This window comes from Sitodiplosis mosellana, unplaced genomic scaffold, assembly GCF_009176505.1.
Source record: "Sitodiplosis mosellana isolate CC-2019 unplaced genomic scaffold, AAFC_SMos_1.0 Smas_scaffold_6181, whole genome shotgun sequence".
Taxonomy (NCBI): Eukaryota; Metazoa; Arthropoda; class Insecta; order Diptera; family Cecidomyiidae; genus Sitodiplosis; species Sitodiplosis mosellana.
In genome coordinates, this window is record NW_022601422.1 from 4,398,255 (window position 1) to 4,418,909 (window position 20,655).

General features: G+C 32.6%; 2 protein-coding genes and 1 long non-coding RNA gene across 3 annotated transcripts in view; 1 reads left to right on the forward strand and 2 right to left on the reverse strand.

The window, feature by feature from the left end:
- Positions 1-4,515: 4,515 nt before the first annotated feature.
- LOC129576259 (uncharacterized) lies at positions 4,516-20,647 on the forward strand. Its single transcript, XR_008688873.1, has 3 exons — positions 4,516-4,610; positions 4,693-4,785; positions 20,252-20,647. It is a non-coding gene; the product is annotated as an uncharacterized LOC129576259 (long non-coding RNA).
- LOC129576258 (probable 28S ribosomal protein S16, mitochondrial) overlaps positions 11,327-20,655 on the reverse strand; it is a 78,814-nt gene continuing 69,485 nt past the window's right edge. The window contains exon 5 of the mRNA XM_055460980.1: positions 11,327-11,336. The gene's annotated coding sequence lies outside the window, so the exon portion shown is untranslated. The remainder of the gene's footprint in view (positions 11,337-20,655) is intronic.
- The window catches only part of LOC129576253 (SCY1-like protein 2), a 28,801-nt gene continuing 22,029 nt past the window's right edge, over positions 13,884-20,655 (reverse strand). Inside the window, exon 21 of the mRNA XM_055460965.1 lies at positions 13,884-14,054. Coding sequence (XP_055316940.1) covers positions 14,028-14,054 — 27 coding nt within the window. The 3' untranslated portion in view covers positions 13,884-14,027. The remainder of the gene's footprint in view (positions 14,055-20,655) is intronic.

Here is a 20,655-nt window from a genome sequence, read left to right on the forward strand (position 1 = left end):
ATCGATATCCATCATCTTGCCATTGTTCAATCGTGCGATTTGAGAAAATGTCAAATGATTTGCTTACAATACGTTATTTGTACAAAACTAACTCTAATTTAATTGCACTTTATTTGCGCTGAATTATTGCCAGACCAAGGTGGTCGACGAATACATCACAATGAGCCGATGCCAAAGTATTTTCCGCACACATTTTCACTGGTATGCCCATATTGTGGTGCTGAAAAGTCATTGCCATTCGATGGTGTCGATTCACCTGTTGATTTGTGCGAGTATGAATGGTGGTAGAATAATGAGAATACAAGAAAAAAAAACAAAGCGAAAGTACAATGTGGAATACGCAAATCCAAAGAATGTGAAGTTCACATTGTGAACGGTTGAAACGGAGTCAAATGTATTAGCATTGAATTCTATGATTTGTCGTTGCTTTGCACGCACCATGCACTCGTGTTCATTTCCGTACGATTCCCATTCACATTCACATTCAATGCAACTGCGCATAATGCATACACTTACGATACATTTCCATGGCAATGCGTTCAAATTCATATAACAGGCTCCTCTAAACACAATAAATGATGAAAATGATGGGTGTTAATTGGCGCACAAACTCATTATTTATAATAATTGTGTTACCTTCGATGGTGTGTTTTCCGCATGGAAAAACTGTGTTGATGCTTTTTTTGGCATATTGTCGAGTGTCTTGAATTTTCAACCAGAACAATCGATGTGTCGAACACAAGTGGTGAAATGAAATTACTGTTATGTCAAACGATTTGCCGTCTTTTGTTTTAAATACTATCTCACATGATCACATAGTTGAGTGTCTGAGTAATCCCAGTCGAATTGGAGTAATTGTTGATTTGCGCGAAATTAAACAAAACCCCAATCGTTTTGATATTGACGAAAATAAACCGCACATTGTAAATAGATCTATTTGTGTAATGCAACGAAAAAATTGTGTCAACGTTAACAACGTCCAAGAGAACCTGGAACCGTCTGGATTTTGAAAAGTAATCCGCATTTGCATATCCGAATATTTCAACCATGACTCATGTCACCAAGCTTAATGTCAATATGTTTCTCATTTTTGTTATTCGTTTTTTTTTTTGCCAATGTTTATGTTTGGAAAATCCAATGCTTAAACCAATTTGACACAGAGTTTGGAATGCAAAACGTTATCGAGAAATAAAAAAAAAAAACAGAATAAAAACAAAATTTATTGAATTGTAAATTCATGAGAGTTGAATTCGCTTCACTTGTTTGCATAATTGCAATCAGCCTACCGCAAATCCCTCTTTCGCTTTCATTGATTGTGCGTTGAATGTGGGAAAAAGCAGAGCGAACGGAGAGAGAGAGAGAAAGAAAAAACATTGCGTTCGGCGTTTTCAAACTAGCAAGTAAATAAATTTTTGTGCTTGAATGACGCAGTTCTGCGAAGTTATTATGTTTACCTATATCATCGACGAAGACGACGACGACGACGACGAAGAAGAGGATAGCGGTGTGTATGTGTGTATATAATGCCGTGCACTTGGTTTCGTTTGTTCGTTTGCTCTCCTGGGCACACGCAGCTCAATCTCTGTCGCACATTTGTACATGGGACGAGCTTCGATAGGTACACATAATGAAGCATGTATATCTATATATTTGGCCAGAATACGAAAACGAACTTGACCTATTTATGAGGTAAAAATATGTAGCTTTGTAGGTCACACAGAACGGCAAAAATACGAGGATATTCTTTGGCTCATTCGATGTTACGTCGTCGTCGTCAGGAAACGCTTAATTAACAAACGCGAGCAATGGGAGTTATTTAATAAAGATCTGTAATGACCCTGTAATACCGGGCCTGTATTCTAACCACCATTGCTGTTTCTTATCTCATCGCATCGCATCGCTTATATACTGTTTGTGTGTGTGTGTGTGTGTGTGTGTCATGCTCAGCGCTATCATGCTTAGAATTCATGGAATTTTACCATTGGCTAAACGGCACACAGCTCAACGAATTTGATGCTGCAAGCAAATAATATGTTTCTATTCAAAAAAAAAGGAGAAGAAGGAATAAGACGAGAGAAATAAAACTTACACTGACGCCCGCTACATTCGTTTCAAGTTTCGCTATTTTCAAATCGATTATTTTCTGCCGTAAGCACACACAGACGGACACATACGCAACCACGGCTCCAGCGCTTTTCACCGGAAATTCTCTAATTGGATTGGTAAATGGATAATCGTGATAAAAAAAAAAACAAACATTTCATAATAAAGGTTACACTACGATGAGGCTGCATTTTAAAAGCAACGCTTTTATCGAACATAAAATTGGTGACGGAGAAATGATTAATGGAATTGATTTGAACGCCTGCAGGCGCGCTCTAGAGACATGCCTCTCTCTCCCTCTCTCCCTTGCTTTCCCTCGCTCGCTTGCTCGGTGTAATGGGATGAAAATTTTCGGTAAACTGAGCTTCTCGTAATATTGCTGGCAAAACTAACGAAGTAAGTTATCACATTTTTGAAGATGAGCTATTTTAGAACAAAACCATTCAAATTGAACGATAAGACATCCAATATCTCCATTTAGGAACGAAAACTGTCAGAATTTATTATGTTTGTCTAATGAAACGTGTGCGGTGCGGCGGCGGTGCCGTCAAATAATTACCTTTTCAGGATGAATTTTAAGAAAAGATGAAATTAATCACGAAGAGAAAGAAAGCAAACACCAACAATCGAATAGAATTTCTCACATAAATACTCTTTATTCTTAAAATGATTAGACATACAGATTGTTTCAATTCATCCATCATAGTTTCTAATTTGTTACATTTGTTAAACGTCATTTGACGATAATGATTTTTTTGTTGTTGTTGTTGTTAGTCTAGAGTTTGATTTAATTTGTTTGGTTTTGTTATTCATAAGTTGATTTTTCTCAATAAATGTTTGTTCATCATATTTAACATTCAAAATAGAATTTCATTTTCATCATATATATTTTCTTCTTTTTTTTTCATTTCCATTTAAATTTAGAGATAAGATTATCTTAATATTCCGTAAAATGACAAATTGTCGAAGTCAAAGTGAGTTTTTTTTTTTCAAATCGATTTTTGTTTATTCATAATATATTTTTTTCACATAAAGAATGTTTTTTTTTTTGTCAAATAATCGAAAGGTGATAGTGTTAAAGAACATCACTAGCTATAAGCTATGCTAAAATTAATTGTGTTGATTGTACGGTGTTTCAAATTCAACTAGATTTTTTTTTTAAGTTAGTGCGTGTTTTTTTTTGTGTGTTAAGTTTTGTGGAAGGAGGGAATAGTTTAGAATGTTATGTTTTTAAGTTGTAAAATGAAAAACGAAAAACGAAAATTCGATTAATTTAAAAATTTGTGAAATTGATTGTTCAAGCAGACATGTTTATTATATTGATTTATAATATACTATATTTGTGTTAAGTGGTGTAGGTATGGTAGAGCTATTTTCCATTGTAGTTTCTCAATATTCACACGCTTACCTATGTTGGGTCCCTCAATCAACCTTTTTATTTTTTTCTTTCAACTGATTTGTTTTTATCATGCAAATGTATTTTTCCATTTATTTCTGTTTCTAACTTGCTTCTTTCTCTGTAGGGAAGAGGGTTTATATGTTTCAATTCACTATTCTCTCAATAATTGTGCAAGTACTAACGATAGGATTGTCACTTAGCATTTCTATCTAATGTTAATACGATAACATCACGAGTGTGAATATTTTCAGCGTTTTGCTTTTTTTTCCTGAAGCTTTTCAATTCACTTACTTTTGATCTTGAACGGGAATTTTCCCTTAGGAGTGTGGATGGTGGGGTATAAATAAACGTAAAATTTCATTGAACATTGAGAGCAAAGAAGAGACGTTAGAGCAAAAATAAAACAAAAAGGAGAAATTAAAAGCATTTTTCGTTCAATAGCATAAACAATATGGTAGAAGAAGATTAACCGAAGAAGAATACATAATGAATGTATATGATTGGATTGGAACCGCTTTGCGTTTTATGTTTTTTTTCTTTTCGTGTTAGAAATTCCATTTAGTTTAAGGTTAGACTACACCATATTTGTAACACTAAAGAAATATTTATCTTACATTGATTTGTTTTTTTTTTTGTAGTTGTTGTTTTGGTTTTGTTTTGTTCAATAAAATCACACTGTTCGGAAATGAAAAAAGGGTATCGGAACAGTTTACGGTGATATTTCTGTATAATTGATGCAAATTTGAAAACACAACTGTGGCAATATTCAGGCCGTCGAGAATATGAATTACGTGTAAATTGTATATATTAAGATATCTCTTGGTTGTTCATGTTTTTTTTTTCTCTCTTGGTTTAGTGATTGGATCTAGGTTTGGATCATAAAATTTCTTTGGAAATCTCACTTCATTAGCATAAGAATTTTGGATTCGGATTCAGAAATCAGCATCATTTTATCAGAAATGATGTCTTTCGTTCAATTGTAGTGAGGTGGTGTGCGAAGGGTGAGAACAAAATGAATTTCATTTCTTTTTATTCATGATCTAATTTCTATTTTGAAGATTGTCATCTTTTCCAAACGAAAATGAAAAAAAAAACTATCCATAAGAAGGTATGGAACAGGAAAAACGTGTTCGCTGATTCAAAAAATGAAATTGTTTCGTATTTGTTGTTCTTTTTTTTTTCCTCTTCAGATACGATTTAGTAACGAAACTACGTGATTATCTCCGGATGAAGAGACACCCGAAATGTTCAATGGAAATAAAATATATTCATAAGAGTTACCCGTAATTTCTCTGTTGTTTTTTTTTTTTAAATGGTCTCGATGAATGGGAGGTTTAACTGAATCTCAATCATTTTTCGTAGAATTTCAGGAACAGTGCCGTTAACACAATTTTTTAATTGATTGCAGTCGCACATAAAATAAGTTGCATATAATATATATATATATATATATATATTCATCAATTTCATCTTCATTTTTATTTGTATACGATTGTCTTTTGTTTCTCTAGCATTCGAGTACGATGCTCGCATTTGAAATGACATGATTATTCAATACGTTTACCAAAGTGATAATTGGATAACCGTTCGTCAGAGTGATTGAAATTATATGACGAGCTTTGGCATGATATTGATTCAATGTCCATCGAATGTGATCAATGCACTCAATATATTTTGTTTGTTTGTTTATTTGTTTTTTTTTTCTCCTCTAAAATGTAACTTATTGTAAATATATATTTTTATATATTGTAGATTTTGTTTAAAAATACATAATGGATCATCTCTCAATTCGATTTCATTTCATTTTCTCAGACATTTTTGCTAAGAATACTCTTTCAAAAACTTGCAAACTTTGTACGATAGAAAAATATAGATACAAAAAAGGTGGCCAATTTCACGCGCACAACAAGTTGATTCAGACTATGGAATAGCTTAACGTTCTATTTATGATATCATCATCATCAATATTCAAGATAATTTCTTTCGACATAATTTGCTTTATTTTTCTTCTTCTTCTTCTTCTTCTTCTTCTTCTCTTTTATTCAAACATATATACGTGGTACGCACACACTGACCATAGAAATTGTGATGTATGAACAAAATACAGCATATTTTCATAAATGCTATGGGTGAGATTCAGAGTAAAGTATATTTCAATGGCTTTGTTTCGAAAAAGTAGAAAAGTTTTAGTGTACTTCCCATTGATTCAATTTTCAATTGAATTGAAAATATAGTTGAAAAATGGTATGTATTTTGACTGTTTGTATTTGAGGTGAAAACGAGCATGTTTCATAGGACTTAAATTGCGTTAAAAGAGAGTTAGTTTTGTAGATTCAAATTGTGACCTTCAGTCTATCAACAAACCGGATTCTATTTTCATGACTTTGATTATTGGAAAAGGCGATCAACTTCATTCAAATTAGCCAATATTATAATTATTTATTTCAATTTTACACATTGGTATTGGATAAAAGGACAATCCCCCAGTTCTTCTCTTTGGTTTGCATAAAAAATATCGATTTTTTTCGATCAAGTGAATGAAGAGTTCATAATTGGCAGTATGAATAAGAGAATGTGACTGAGCTTGGCTCAGCATTTGTGCATGAACGAACAGCATACGAACCATAGCAAAAGAGACTGAAATGACAGTATCACTAAACATGGATGAAATTGCAAAGTATCGAAACAAGTGAAGAAATCTTTTTCGCACCACAGTAAAATATTCATAACACCAGCTCAGTGAACACAACCAATACATAAAGTGAAATAACCGATTGTTCAATGGTGATTTGTATCAATGACACAAACTGAAAAAAAAAATAATAATTAAAATACATGCGTGCAAATCATAAAAGCGATCAGATGTTCAAGTGATAAAACATGTGTTTGATGCGTTTGACAGATGTTAAAACCACATCATCCGAATTATTTCAAACTGTTTCAAATGAACAGTTTCTTTCGAGAAAAAAACGTTTTTATTTTAGATATTTTCATCCATTTTAATTAAACTTTTGGTTTTCATCTATTTTCTTATGATACTGAAAACTATAAAATGTGTATGACAATGACCCAACAAATGAAATGACGAATCGAATAGTATCCTATAGAACATTAGCGTGGCTTGGCTTACTGAATCGATTCGTTGGATATTCGAAAATATTGGTAGTGTAATGCAATTTGTCGTGTCAGTGTAAGGGTGTAGTCGTCCTGTTCGATACAACGCAAATGCTGCAAGGACATTTAATATACAGAGAGTTGGCGAGTTGTATCTTATTCGTTCGTGCGCTAATGCGGTATTAATGCAACGTGTCGAAAGAAATTAATGTTTCAAATCATTTTTGAAATTTTTTTTTTTTTTGTGTAAAATTGAAGTATTATCAACCGGCGATTGTACATACATAAATAAAACGGTTCAAATGACGAATTCCCGATACCTTTTTGACAGGGTGTATATGTATCATATACAATATGTTTTATTGATCATACTGGCCCATTACTTGCAAAAATTTCAATATTACAATCAATAATTTCGCCTTTCCTAATTATAAAAATCATGAAAGAAAAAAACACTTCTGTTCATTGGGTCTCTGAACCATCGAAATACACACTCTTTTTTTTTTTAATTGTAAATTAAGTTTTATGAAACATGCTCACTTTTATCACAGTCACAAACAGTTAAAATACATTCTCTTATTTAAGTACTTTTGAATATACAGAAACTTGCTCCACTTTTTCTGCAAACAAAATCACCATAGTCGCCTCTAAAAGTCGAAAAATCAAACTACTCTCAATTTCAGCCATAGCCATATATATTTGCTTACTGTCATAAGAAGTTCAGACTTTTATCAAGGATAATCATAAGCATTGACAATAAAAAAAAAAATAGAATAACAACAAAAACGGAAAAAGCATATCGTACATTCACACGACCTCGAAACAGGTCGTCGAATTTAGCCATGCGGATTGCAGCATAGAAATCGTTACACGAGAATGAAAGGTCATCTATTTATTCGGCACGAGACGTAGCCAGTCACAAGCCATGCTTTTTACACATTGGTAGAAATTGAGTTCACGAAAAATTGGTATGGAATTCCAATCGTAATCGGACTTTTTTTTTCATTTTTATCTCTTCCAGCCACAAATCACATCGCTATGTTGATCAGCATGTTTTTGACGTCAAATTCGAATGAAATATAGTTTGATGTTTTTAATCGAAAGAAGAAATTGTTGTTTTCCAACAATTAATTTTGTTTCCCTATTCTTCGATAAAGTTTTGGATTTTAAAATATTGTACATTTTCGAATTTTCCCCATTTTTAAGCCAGCAAGCATTTAAATTATTTATTTTGATAAGTTCGAGAAATGGAAAGTTGTGCCGAAGAGTAAATTTCTGGGGAAACAAACATCCGATTGTCGGGATGAAGATAAAACAGTAGATGAATTATTAATACAGAGCTATGGATGTTTTTCATAGTGGAAAAGAGAACGTTATGTAGAAGAATGCCTTTTTCGTCTAAAGTTCTTGCTAACTTTCACAGTAAACACGTTGGTTCTAACTTTTAGAACCGCAATATGAAATTTGGCACTAAAATCCATTTAAGTACCATTTGTACTAGAAAAAGTTCAAAATGTACTAAATCACAAATCAAAGCTTCATGTATTTATTATAGAACTTTTGAACTTTTTCTAGAGCAAATGGTACTAAAACCAAGTTAAGTGTCAAATCTCAACATTGCTAGAATCATTTTGTTTACTATGTTGGCTTTAAATTTTGCCCGAATTCAACTGAAATTTTAACCAAATCGTTAAAATGTTGATGAATGTCTTCAGAATGAAGAAAAAAACCACTGAAACCAAAGCAATGGTTTTTGGAGCGAGTTTCCATGCTGAAATGCCGTTCATAAGCTCACGCAGTTGTGGCAGAAAAGCAAAATTTATAGCGATAATAGAATGAATTTTAGTGGCAATTTTAGTTGGCTCATTAAAAAAGCACCGTTCATGACACACACACGGTAAATGTTGCTTACAAAGTCTACAGTAAACTATGTTAATGTTTGTAATGTGTTTAAATGCGTGTATCGTAATGCAAGCTGATAATAAAGTGTCACTTTTAAAATAGGCCCTAAGTTCCAATTTATACATCAATGTAACTAAATATGGGGAGACATTATAGTTTATCCCAAAGTAACTATAAACAGTACAAATGAAGGCGCACAGCTTGCGAATTGATAGAGTTGTGAATGATGTACGGGATATGATATCGTTTGTTTAGTTCGTTGCTAGGAAAATGCTGTATTCTGTCAACTCATTTTCGTGCCGTATTCCGTTCGTTCTTTTTTTTTTTTGTTCTTTTAATAATTTGAAAATACTCAGGGAATTGACCAATTGTTTATGTAGAATAGATATAGAGGTAGATAACACAACAGAAACATAAGATTGGACAAAGTAAGTGTTGATGTGTGTGTGTGTGTATTTGTATATGAATGGGTGTATGTTTGTGAATGATTGATTGATGAGATTAGGTGAGATAGCTGCAATGTATAGTTGAAAAAGAGGATGCAAAAAGAGTATTACAAATTTGTTGTTTGTCGTTATTGTTTTGTTTTTGTTTTTTTTTTCTTCTCCTTCTTTTGGAAATGAAGACATTTCAGTCATCTGCGATGTGATTTCCATGACGACGTTCAATCGATTTGTTTTGATTATATTATCGAATTAAATTTACCAAAATATTGAAGCTTCTCATCTCGAAGTGTTTGAACATTTGTATTCATGGCCAGCATGAAAACGGAAGAAAACATTACGTATTTGTAAATTTTTTTTTTCTCATTTCAAAAAGTTAACACGTGTTTTCTTCATTTTAAAACAAATTCCTATCGATTCTTTGTTTAGTGTGTTCTACTTCAACAGGTGAAAAAGGATGTGCATTTTTCTTTGCTTGTATATCAACGTTGATTATTAACATTGATTTTTCACATTTGAAGTGGGCTGGGTGAAATGTTGGATTGTTTTCTTTTGGGATTTTAATTGAACTGATTAAAACGTCGATCTTTTTATGTGGTTTGTTGTTGAAAGTCGAAACGAATTAATTATTAATGAAAAACAAAAGAATCAAACGAAAGTGTGTAAATTGAATGAACGGAAAATATAAATGTATTATTATCATTGGGGCCGGCCCAATAAGTGCTTCACATAGTACCTAGTAGTAGTTCACATTAGTTTTTCTTTGTTTGTTTGTGTGTGGCGTCTAAGTACAAGAAAATGATTGATAGTCTAATTTAACATGGATGTCTTTTTGTCATCTTTTTTAGTTAACGTTTATATTTGACATGATTTAATTTGCTTAATCCATTTGTCAAATTTCAATGAACTTCAACATCGGTGTTGACTATCTTAAATGTTCATGTATTGTTTGTTTTAATTTTATTGAGACCTATTACATTCAAGTGTTTGAACGCAGTAGAACGTAAAATTTAGTGTGAAATATTTTGTTGACTGCAAATCAGAGAGTGTAATTTTGCTGCTTAGTAGGCCTGAGCTGAGGTGAATTTGCTGATTTTAGGCAACTGGAAAGTTATTTTCACGCAATTACGCTGCAACATTTTCAAAACTACCAACGATTGACGTTGTTTCACAGTCATACTCAGACTAGTGCAGCAGGTACTGATTACTGATACTCTGCTAGTTCTACTGATTAGAACAATTTGGTATTTTGTATTGGCGTCAACAGTAGCGAATCTGTTGCTCTACTAGTCTTCGATCAGATTAAAGGTAGATTTCTGAAAACAATGAAAATTTTGCACAAAAAATGCGTTGAAATAACGTTTCAGGCGACTGAGCTCTCAACGCTGGCCACCTTAGCAGCGAAAAAATACTTTATGCTGCAAATTGTGTCTTCTTGTCATCTGATCAAAGTTCAAAAACTGATCAAGTGCTTGAATGAAAAATAGGTCCCGGATGATGATTGGTTGGTTAGGCATCTTGTAATCTTAAACTCGAAATGTGTATCAAATGAATTTCTATTTGTTTGGATGTCAAATCAATAAGTATGCAAAGCTAACAAGCTTTTTGTGTGTGTAGTTAAAATGTGTCGCTTTCACTTGAATTACATCGATAAAATTGGTTTTATTCTGCTCACTATCCAAAAATAAATTACATTTTCCAATAAATTATGGATTATTTGTAATTGGCTGTAATATGCTTAGCCATCTCAGTTATTGCTACCACAAAAATCTATAGGTGTAAATTTTGTGTTGCAAAAATAGTTTGACTTGAAACTCTACCCAAAAATAAAAACATGGAACCAACTCATTTCGAGAAATTCTATTGCAATTTTCTCTTCTTTCATCCACCAGTGAGTGTGATTGTTATTTTTATTGATTGTCGCATTACTCTAAATTGAAAATCCATTTGGTTTTATTTTTGTTTTCATAAAATTGTTTGTTTTTAAAAGTTAAATTTCATTCATTCATTTGTTTTTTTTTTTTCTTCTTGTGATGTGTGTGGTTGAGTGTGATTCAAACAGTAAATGTTGTTTTTGCTTAGCAATGAATATGGACAAAAACATTAATACATAAAATCTCAATTACACGTCTAAGTCCGCAATCACCATATGATTATGTGCGGCATTTGACTACACTATACAAATCCATATGTGGATGATGAGAGCTGCTTTCTAACACCCGTCAGTTGAGCAGGACGCAACTATTTAATTTACACTAACATCGGTTCTTTTGAATGAGAACTGCAGTCTACGAAATGGTTCAATCGAGTGTGTGTGTGTGTATGTGTATGTATGTGATTTTTAGAGGGAGGAGAAAACCTATTGAACGATTAAACTATAGAAAACTTACATTCAAGTGGACGCACAATAAATCACTGTCAACATGGACATTTGCTCCCATTGCTCTCAAAGTGTGTACCGATTTCAAAGCTCTCTCTTTCTCTCTCTCTCGCCAACGGGCGCAACATTTACATACGTGCACGCATCATGAGTGTTTGTGAAATTGATTTGCTTCGCACAAAATGATTCAGCTGGCCCTATGTTCAGTGCACGTACACACAATTCTATTTTAAGCTCGATTATTCGATGCATGCCCGTCTCCTCTTCATGCCATCGCACAAGAAATCTTAATTTTACATACAATTTATTCAATTGGATACTTCAACAGGCTGTGTCAACTCAGCCAACTCATTCTTGTTGAAATTACATTTTCATTTCGATTATCTGTCGACGCTCAGTTGATATGGATACACTAAGATATCTGGTTTGGGGGCAAAAATCAAACATCCATTTTCCATTGATGTGTTTTGTTGTGTGGGTCCTAAATGTGAGTATTTCCTTTGTCTCTTTTTTTTTTCTTCTTTTGTTTGACATGTGTATATCGAATTTTATCCTAATTATTAAAATAGGTTTTTTTCCATTAAGATTTTCCACTAATCAATAATATTTTTTGTTTGTTTTTTGTTAATTCGGTGAGGCATAGTATGTGCTAATAATTCATAAATAGTTCTTTTTTTTTGGTTTTGTTCAATTATTTAAATCTTCTTCAACCTAATTCATAAATACCTGGTATATGGCTCATAAGATCAGGGACTTTTGCTTATGTGTGTATCAACATGCGATTATTTCAATCAATCGGATCATTGAGACAGATTCAGTGGGCACACGATGTTGACGTCATCGGCGGTTACGCATATTTTATTCAATAACATTTTGCTCAATATTGACACGTCTTCACCGCCGCCTGGATTCCATAACAAATTGCCTACACGTGTCAAATCAGCGTCGATTTCCAAACTTCTGAAATTGCCCAATTCAACTTAGAAAATGAGTTTTTTTTGTTGTTGCTTTTCATTCGACATAAAAATCGCAATGAAATTTTTTCGAGAAAATTATATACGATTGGAGTTTGTGAAATAACTGCTGACTTGAAGTGAATTTTTGTGTATTGAGGAGAAGCAAATTCTTGATTGTGTAGAAGTGGCTTTTGATAAGAATAAAAATGATTGAGTGAAGTAAAATTTGTGCCGATTGAATGCGAAATTTAGTTTTTATGATTAAGTTTAGCGTGAAACTTAAAAAAAAAAATGATTTAAGTGCGTAGAAATAAAACTAAAATCCAGCAGAAAATGATTTTTCTTGTGGAAAATTTCAAATTTTTATTTCCAATTCAAAAAGCTCTCAAAATATGTAGAATTGTGTATCGGTAAAATACATGTTGAAAGCCATGAATTTCTCATTGGTGTGATTGATTGGATATAGCCTTTTTGTGGGGTCATTTATGCGTTTAAAGATTAAACAGAATGAAGAAAAAGTCAAACGAAACACAGCTTCTCACTGTAAACTACACCAGAACATCCACTCGTTATTCAATCGTTGGGTGGCAACATTGTCAATATCAATGTTTTGCAAGTATATGGACCGAAAAGAGAACAGAAATTGCATTATTCCGCCTAATTGGGGGCGCTCCCGTCAATCCTTGTTTTAAATTGCGTCATTTTCGGTCTGAGCTGACGCTCGATGGTTTCAATTTCCAATCATATGAATATTCATTTGAATTTCAATTTATTTTTTTATCCGATCGCTCGAGGCTGCGCCTCAGTAGTAACCGATTGTTTAACTCATCAAACCAATATCGAAGGGTTTGTTGTACAGTGCTTGCGGGAAAATTGCATTGAATTATATGATATTGGCGAAAATTCGATTTCAGATTGACTTTCCACCAGAATAACAATTGGTTGAGCAATGCAACCATGTGATGTACTTCAAAGATGCGTGAGAATTCACATGTGCACTAATTTGAAGTAGACGTTTCTGATTGTTCATAGAATTGAGTGCACAAATTCGGTGTGGATTCAAAATGGAACGTGTATGGTTATTCGAATTGTAAATGTTTTTGGTAACGTTTTTTTTATTCATCCTGGGGAAGTCATGTGGTAAATTTGAACATGTATGCCATTTTAGATTGATAAGTTGAACGAAAATTTTGGTTTTGTTCACAATTTCTACTTCTTTTTCTTCTTCTTCTGTCATTTTTCTCATCCTTATATGTGTCAACTACAATAAATAGTATGAATTTGAAAATTACAATCTCACCAAAAAAGTGTGTCTAAATATATCAATAATTATAAGTCAAAAGGTTTGTTGTTATCAATTCCATTAAATACATTTTGATCAAAGCCAAACATTGGTTTGGTATCAATTTGAGATGGTTTTTGATGTTTGTGTCCATACTTGGTTTTGTTTTGTCATTTAAAAATTCTTCAATATTACAATCAATTCATTGTTGTTCATCATCATCATCTTCTTCTTCTTCTTCTTCTTCTTCTTCTTGTTTTAACTCTGTTTTTTCATAATCTTATAAATTTGTTGTCACTTAAATGGTTGCCGCTTGCATTTTGCGGGCAAATGATTCTTACAACATATGGATGAAAAAGCCTTGGGCTTTCTCACACCGATTTCGCATGTCATGTCATTGTATGTGTGTTCGAATAATATATGTATTGTTCGGATTAGCAAATAGTGCTTAGGATCGACCGGAAAACAGCTGGTACTGCAGATATTCAGATGAGCGCAAAACACACAGTGTGAGAGACGTAGCGAGTATACACAGACACAGAGAGTATAGAAAATACAAAACGGGAACGCATACATGAAATTGAGAAAAAAAGGTTGTGTTTGTTTCAATGTGTTGACGAGATTGATTTTGTTGTTGTTGTTTGTTGTTTCATAGTCTAGTTGATTCTTTTATCATTATTCAGATATTTTGGCTTATTTGATTGTTAATTAGTACACACATGAGAAAAACAAATTTTTTAAATGCGCCAAGAAAGAAACGAAACAATTAACAAATAATTATTCTTGCAAAAATGATTTAAAAAATGTTATTGAATTACTAGTGGTCAGATATGTGGTTGGAAAATTTGCCCAAATGGACGATGGTCCGATGTTGGATTGTATCTAAGATACACTAATGATTTCTAAAGGAATATCTTACCCAAAAAAAAAAAACAAAAAACAAAAATGAAACATAACGAAAACATGTTAAGCTAAATGCTAGTCAAGGCAGAAATTCTTAATGAATGCACAAATCAATCGACTCCCAATTTGAACGCGTTTTAAATTGCAGTGTTTTCCCAATGATTAATGTGAACTGTGGCACATAATAATAATTTATGGCCGTCAAATAGCTCAAATAAATTGACTCTTTATGAAGCGGTTTATCGAGAACGCTTCCTCGACTGTTCCATGATGGTTCGGAACGCTTATTGCCCATCTATTTCCAATCTCTTTGGGAAAAAAGCAATTTCGCGGAAAATGCGTGAGAATAGTAATATTGAAATATTCAAATTGGGATGTTGGAGTTTCAATAAGCGTTTCCGCTTTGCTAGGATTGACGGCCTATTTATTCGGTCGACATCGACAAAATGTATTGTTTTTGAAAGTATTTGGATTGAAAAAGTTCAATGTCATCACTTTAGCGGGTATATTCGATTCGATGATTGTACACAGTACGGCTTTTGGACCAATGCATGTATATTCGCATCGTATGCCAAAGAAAGTTCATTCAATGGTTGTGAGTTACAAAAAAAAATAAAATAAAATAAAACAAAGAAAGAATTCATTCGCTCAAACAGCGCGAATCCGATACAATTTCAATGGAAAAAATCCTCACACAAGTGTTTAACAACAGAAACCGCTTCAATAGTAACAAGATAAAGAATATTATCGCTAAAACAAATAAGAACATGGATACAAAAAAAGTAAATGGGATTTACCATTTGTATGTTTAATAGAAAATACACAGGCAGATTAATACGAAATTTTATATATAATAAAATATTATATGAGGAATATTGTTTTGTTAAGTAAATTCCATTTGGTTTGGTTTGGTTTGGTTGGTAGTATGTATTTTTTACAGTTACATAATTTTTCTATTGATATTTTCAAATAGAAATGCAAGCAAGATTTCAAGTGTGTTTTCTTTTACTTCTGTTTGTCCAATGCTTTTTTTCTGTTTCGATTTCGCGTGTTTCTCTTCTGTTTTTTTTTTCTATCTTTTTCAAAAATAAATCACTTGAACTGATCTAACTTGACTCGACTTCTCGCCTTTTTGGGTCTAAACATACAGCGAGAGCATGCTAGAGCATTGCTGACCCAGCAATTGCAGTCAAGGGGGAAACTACTACTACCGCATAATTCATATTAATACAATCTAGTACAACACCAATTCTGATAAATTCCAAAGAATTCTGCGCAATTCAAAACAATTCCAATCAATTCCGATGTTTCTAAGTCAAATTTGATGATGATCAACTTCAAAAATTGCAAATATAGGGTCATTTAGCATCTCAAAGGAATGCTTAAGCGCATAGATGTTCATTCTTATCGAAATAACTTCAGATATGGCGTTTTTAATTGTACATAGGTCTCACTTCCAATTCAATATTTCACTTCAAATAGGTAAAGGCTTTATGATACATAAAATATTTTCAAAATGGAAAACAGAGCTAGAATTGAGTCTTGTAGATCAAACCAAGTCAAATATGTTCTGGAAGTAAAAATCTTCAATATGCATTCAAATGAATGGTAAATGTCCCTATATTTGCGATATTTTGATTTGATCATCACCAAATTTGACTAAGGAACATCGAAATCGATTGGAATTGTTTTGAATTGCGCAGAATTTTTTGGAATTTTTCAGAATTTGTGTTGTACTAGATTGTATTAATATGAATTACGCGGTAGTAGTAGTTTCCCCCTTGATTGCAGTTCAATTGGAAAATACCAATAAAATCAATATTATGTCCAAAGAATTACAGGCAGCGACAATATAAAAATAGACCATTTCAAATTGCCATCAACGGCCTGAGCTGTTCTAAGTTCATAATTAAGAGCCTAAAAACCCAAATTGATTTTTGCTTTCCATTTGTTTGCTATTGAATTGTTTTGAGGCCATAACCGCCTGCTCCAATACCTAATATACGTTGTGTGTGCACATTGGGGGGGGGGGGGGGGGTTTCAAATGTTACATTCCTAATTGTTTAAGATGTAGAACGGAAAATCGCTAACTCTAAGTACTACTACTAGTATGTTCATTTAGATATTGAAAAAAAAAAACTAAGGATTAAAATCATTTTTGTACTATACAAACCAAAATTCGATTTTGGTATTTTTGTTAAATGTCAAATTTTAAACGAAAAATGCAATGAAAAAACAAATCAATCCGTAAAAATTTGAACTTCAATTAAACACCAATGAAGAAAACACCAGATTACCGTTACCTTTCCAATTTTGGTTTAAAAAAAAAAAATAAATAAACAGAACTAAAAGCAATTCGTAATTATTTTAATCAATGCAACCGTTCACCGTTCGGAATCGCGCGATTTTGAAGCCAAATGGAAATTACAGTTCGTTTCATTTACTTTTTTTTCTCTCTTTTTGCAGTAATCAGAACATTTTTGTCTTTCCAAAACATCAAATTGATTGCTCGATCAAAATATTTGTGTTTTTTATTTGTGTTTTTTCTTGGGAATGATACGAGGGTTGGGGGTGGTGAGAATTGGAAAAGTTAAAACACAGAGAAAATAGAAATTTATGATGCCAAAAAATAGTACGCTTAGAAGAAAAATAACCAACACACACACAAATAGAAATTTGGATAGGAAAGTTATACTAAAGGTACACAAAACTAGTTCGGTATTAATGTTACGGTTACTTTTTTTTTCTGGATAAAAACACACCAACCAAGAATATATGTAAACGCTTCCGAAAAGAATGATTCGATATGGCTAAAATGTTGTTACCGGGGCAAAAAAACAAAACGTAGACTTGAGAATACGCACAGAGAAGAAAGAAAAAAACGAACGAACGAAACAAAGCAACGAAAAAAAAACGCGATGAAAACAAGAAAATAAAAACAGAACCGAACACAGAGACGAAAAAAAAAAACATCACCAATAATAATGTCACACACCATCCAAACGAGCCGGATGAAAGTGGAAAATTTCGTTTTTACGGCACCGAAAATGTGACGACATCGAACACTACAGATGCCTGGCAATTTCTAATTTTGTACACTTTTCAAGCCATTGAAGTGGAACTTTGTTCGATTTATTCAGTTTTTTGGTCTCACTTTGTAGCCACACAGCATCGTGATAGTCAAAAACCACTTTGCATCTGTTTTTTTTTTGTCTACATCCTCATCGCTTTAGGGCTAATGTTCGTTAGCTTGCCTACTTACGGCCACAAACTCGTAGTATATGTATACATATATGCATATATGCATTCTCGTTCAGTGACACCATATATTTATGTGTGTGTGTATGTGGTTGTGAATACAATTGCAAATAAATGATTTAGAAGAAGAAAAGTAAACAACAACGTCTAGAATCGTTTTCTTTGCTACAGATTACAGTCGATTATCAAATACTTCAATGAAGAAATATATTTTTCGTTTTCATTATAACTTGCACACCCCGCACGGTAGTTTTTCATTTTTTGTTTATCCCTTTTTGTGTCTCTTAAACAAGTAGATGTATGTTCTTTATTTTTTTTTTTTTTTTTTTTCAAAAAACAAAAAAACAAAATTTGTATAGTTTCGAAAGTGTCACATTTCGGAAGAGATTGAGATGCACAATGGAAAAATTACTAACAATTGTATATGTATATAGTGTTGAATAATATCACATTTGAAAGACAAGACTATGACACTAATGTATGAATGAAATGGTTGGACGCAAAAAGGATGTCAACTGAAACGCAAGACAAGACAAGAAAGAAAGAAGAAGAGAATGAGACAGAGGGAGGGCGATGCAAAGAATTCACTTCAATGCAGTTCTAACAAGAGCTACGCAAACAAGAGAGTAACAGTGTATGAAACGATGTTAAAAAAGAAGAAGAAGAAGAAGAAGATGATGAAAGAAAAAAATAATTAAAGCTTTTGAAATTATTTATCAAGGCGTTTGGATGAAGCAAAATCCCAACAACTGGACTACCGGATTCATTGTGGACTGTGTGTTTGTCTGTGCGTTATCTGGTCTGACGTGTGCAACACAATTAATTGCGATATTTTTACAATAGTTCCGGTAGCAGTTGTTATTAAATTCTGCGGTTGCATTAAAGATGGATCGTGATTCTATCCGATATTATGATAATTGCATAATTCTCAATGGTTATGTGTTGATTTTTTCTTCATCTCTTCATCCAAATGATGAACACTGATGAACACAGGACCATCATCATGCTTTCTGGGGAGAAAAACACACTGCCCCATAATTTACTCCTTTCACTTTCTCTCTCCCTCACATTCTCTCTTTCATCCCCCGTCTCTCTCTCTTCTCTCTCTCTCCCCCTCATTCGCTCATTCTCAATCTCTTACCCTTTCTGTTTTCCTCTCTATCATTGAGGTAGATAAAGCATATAAAACAAGCGTCAATTCGATGAGAAAACCAAGCTTGTTGAGCAGGCAGTTAAAATCACATAGATAGAAAAATAAAAGAGAGATGGGGCAAACAATAACTCAATTCCACACTCAACATTCAGCCGATTAAATTACGAGAAATAGAAAGAAGAAGACTGTGAATAAACTTTGCAAATAAAGTCTCCGTTATGGTAATAATACGTTCATGCATTTGTGAATAAAGTAAGACAGAGAAAAACAAGACCGCAGAGCTTCGCTTCGCTCCGCTCTACATTCTTGAGTTTATAGTTACTTAATCTATTTTGTTGTTTCACAACAAATTATTTTTTTGCGCACTACATGAAATGTATTTTATCAAAGTAACTTTGAAGTAATATATTTATTTGCAAAATGAATTACAAGATCTTGGTTTTATTTATTTTTTTAAATATACTGTTTCATCACTCAAAAAGTATTAAGAGAAAAAAGCAGATTAGTAGCTCTACATTTCATGTAGTGCTAAAAAAAAAAACAAATAGAAAAGAGAGGAAAACCGAACAATGGAAGATCTCTGTTGATGTGAACAGACAGAAAAAAAAGAGATGGAGTACAACAATTGTAACGGTGCATTGAATCTATATCAACAGTTCTACAAAAACTAATAGAAAAAAGCTTTAATACACGTATGAAAAAAGTCGTTCGGAAAATCCGTGATCGGATTATTGTGGTAAGTGTGAGTGTGTGAGTGTGTGTGTGTGTGTGTCAGTTAATAAGTAGTTACAAAAAGAATCACAAACAAAACAGATTGTAAATAGTTCAAAGAAGTAATTATCGTATGTGCATATATCTTCAATAACCTAAATTTCGATTATTTACTGGAAACTTCCCGCGGGCCGCGACATTACACACATGGGTAATAAATAAAAATGCAGCGATTGTTGACCATACCATGGCAAAATCATCATGGCCATATTTTGATTGGCAAATTCAAATTGATAAAGTTCGAATGTAAACTGACCGATTTGCATTTGTCCTATGTGTGAATGTCGTGCTCCACTAGGTTAACTATATAATTTGCTACCTAATCATTTTCAACTTCTTTACGAAAGTACTGATTGAATTGTCATACTCGTTTTTGTTTGTGTTAATTCAAATGTATAATAATATATGTCTTTAACGTTAGGAGAAACAAACAACCGAAAACAATTCCATTACTCTAATTATAATTATAATAATAATAATAATAATGGCAATAGTTGATTAATTGTTGTCTAATTTCGAAAGACAGATTACTGAATTACATTTAATAAGTATAAATAATTTGAATTTTTTGTTTTGTTTTTGTTTAGATTCACAATGCTTTGAACCATATTCGATTGTCGTTGTTTTTCATCATTATTCGTATCGACACTGGCATCGACACAAACGTTGGCACATCTATATACTCCAATTACTAATGGTCACATGAAAATAAAAACTGGATTGGCTCTCGCGAAGAGGAATATAACTCAAATTGACCGGTGTAGAATCAAAAAAAAAAAAATAGAGTTATTAGTTCCACCAAGAACACTCGTGTTTAACTTGTTTCTAATTATTTTTCTGATTTTTTGGTTCTTTATAAAATGTGTTTCTCTTTTTTTTTTCTCCATTCAAATATATTGACCTTTTTGATTCAATCATTAATTGACAATAATTTCGGAAACATTTTGTTAAAATCTATTTATTTATAAAAATGTTGGCAAAATCGAAAAAT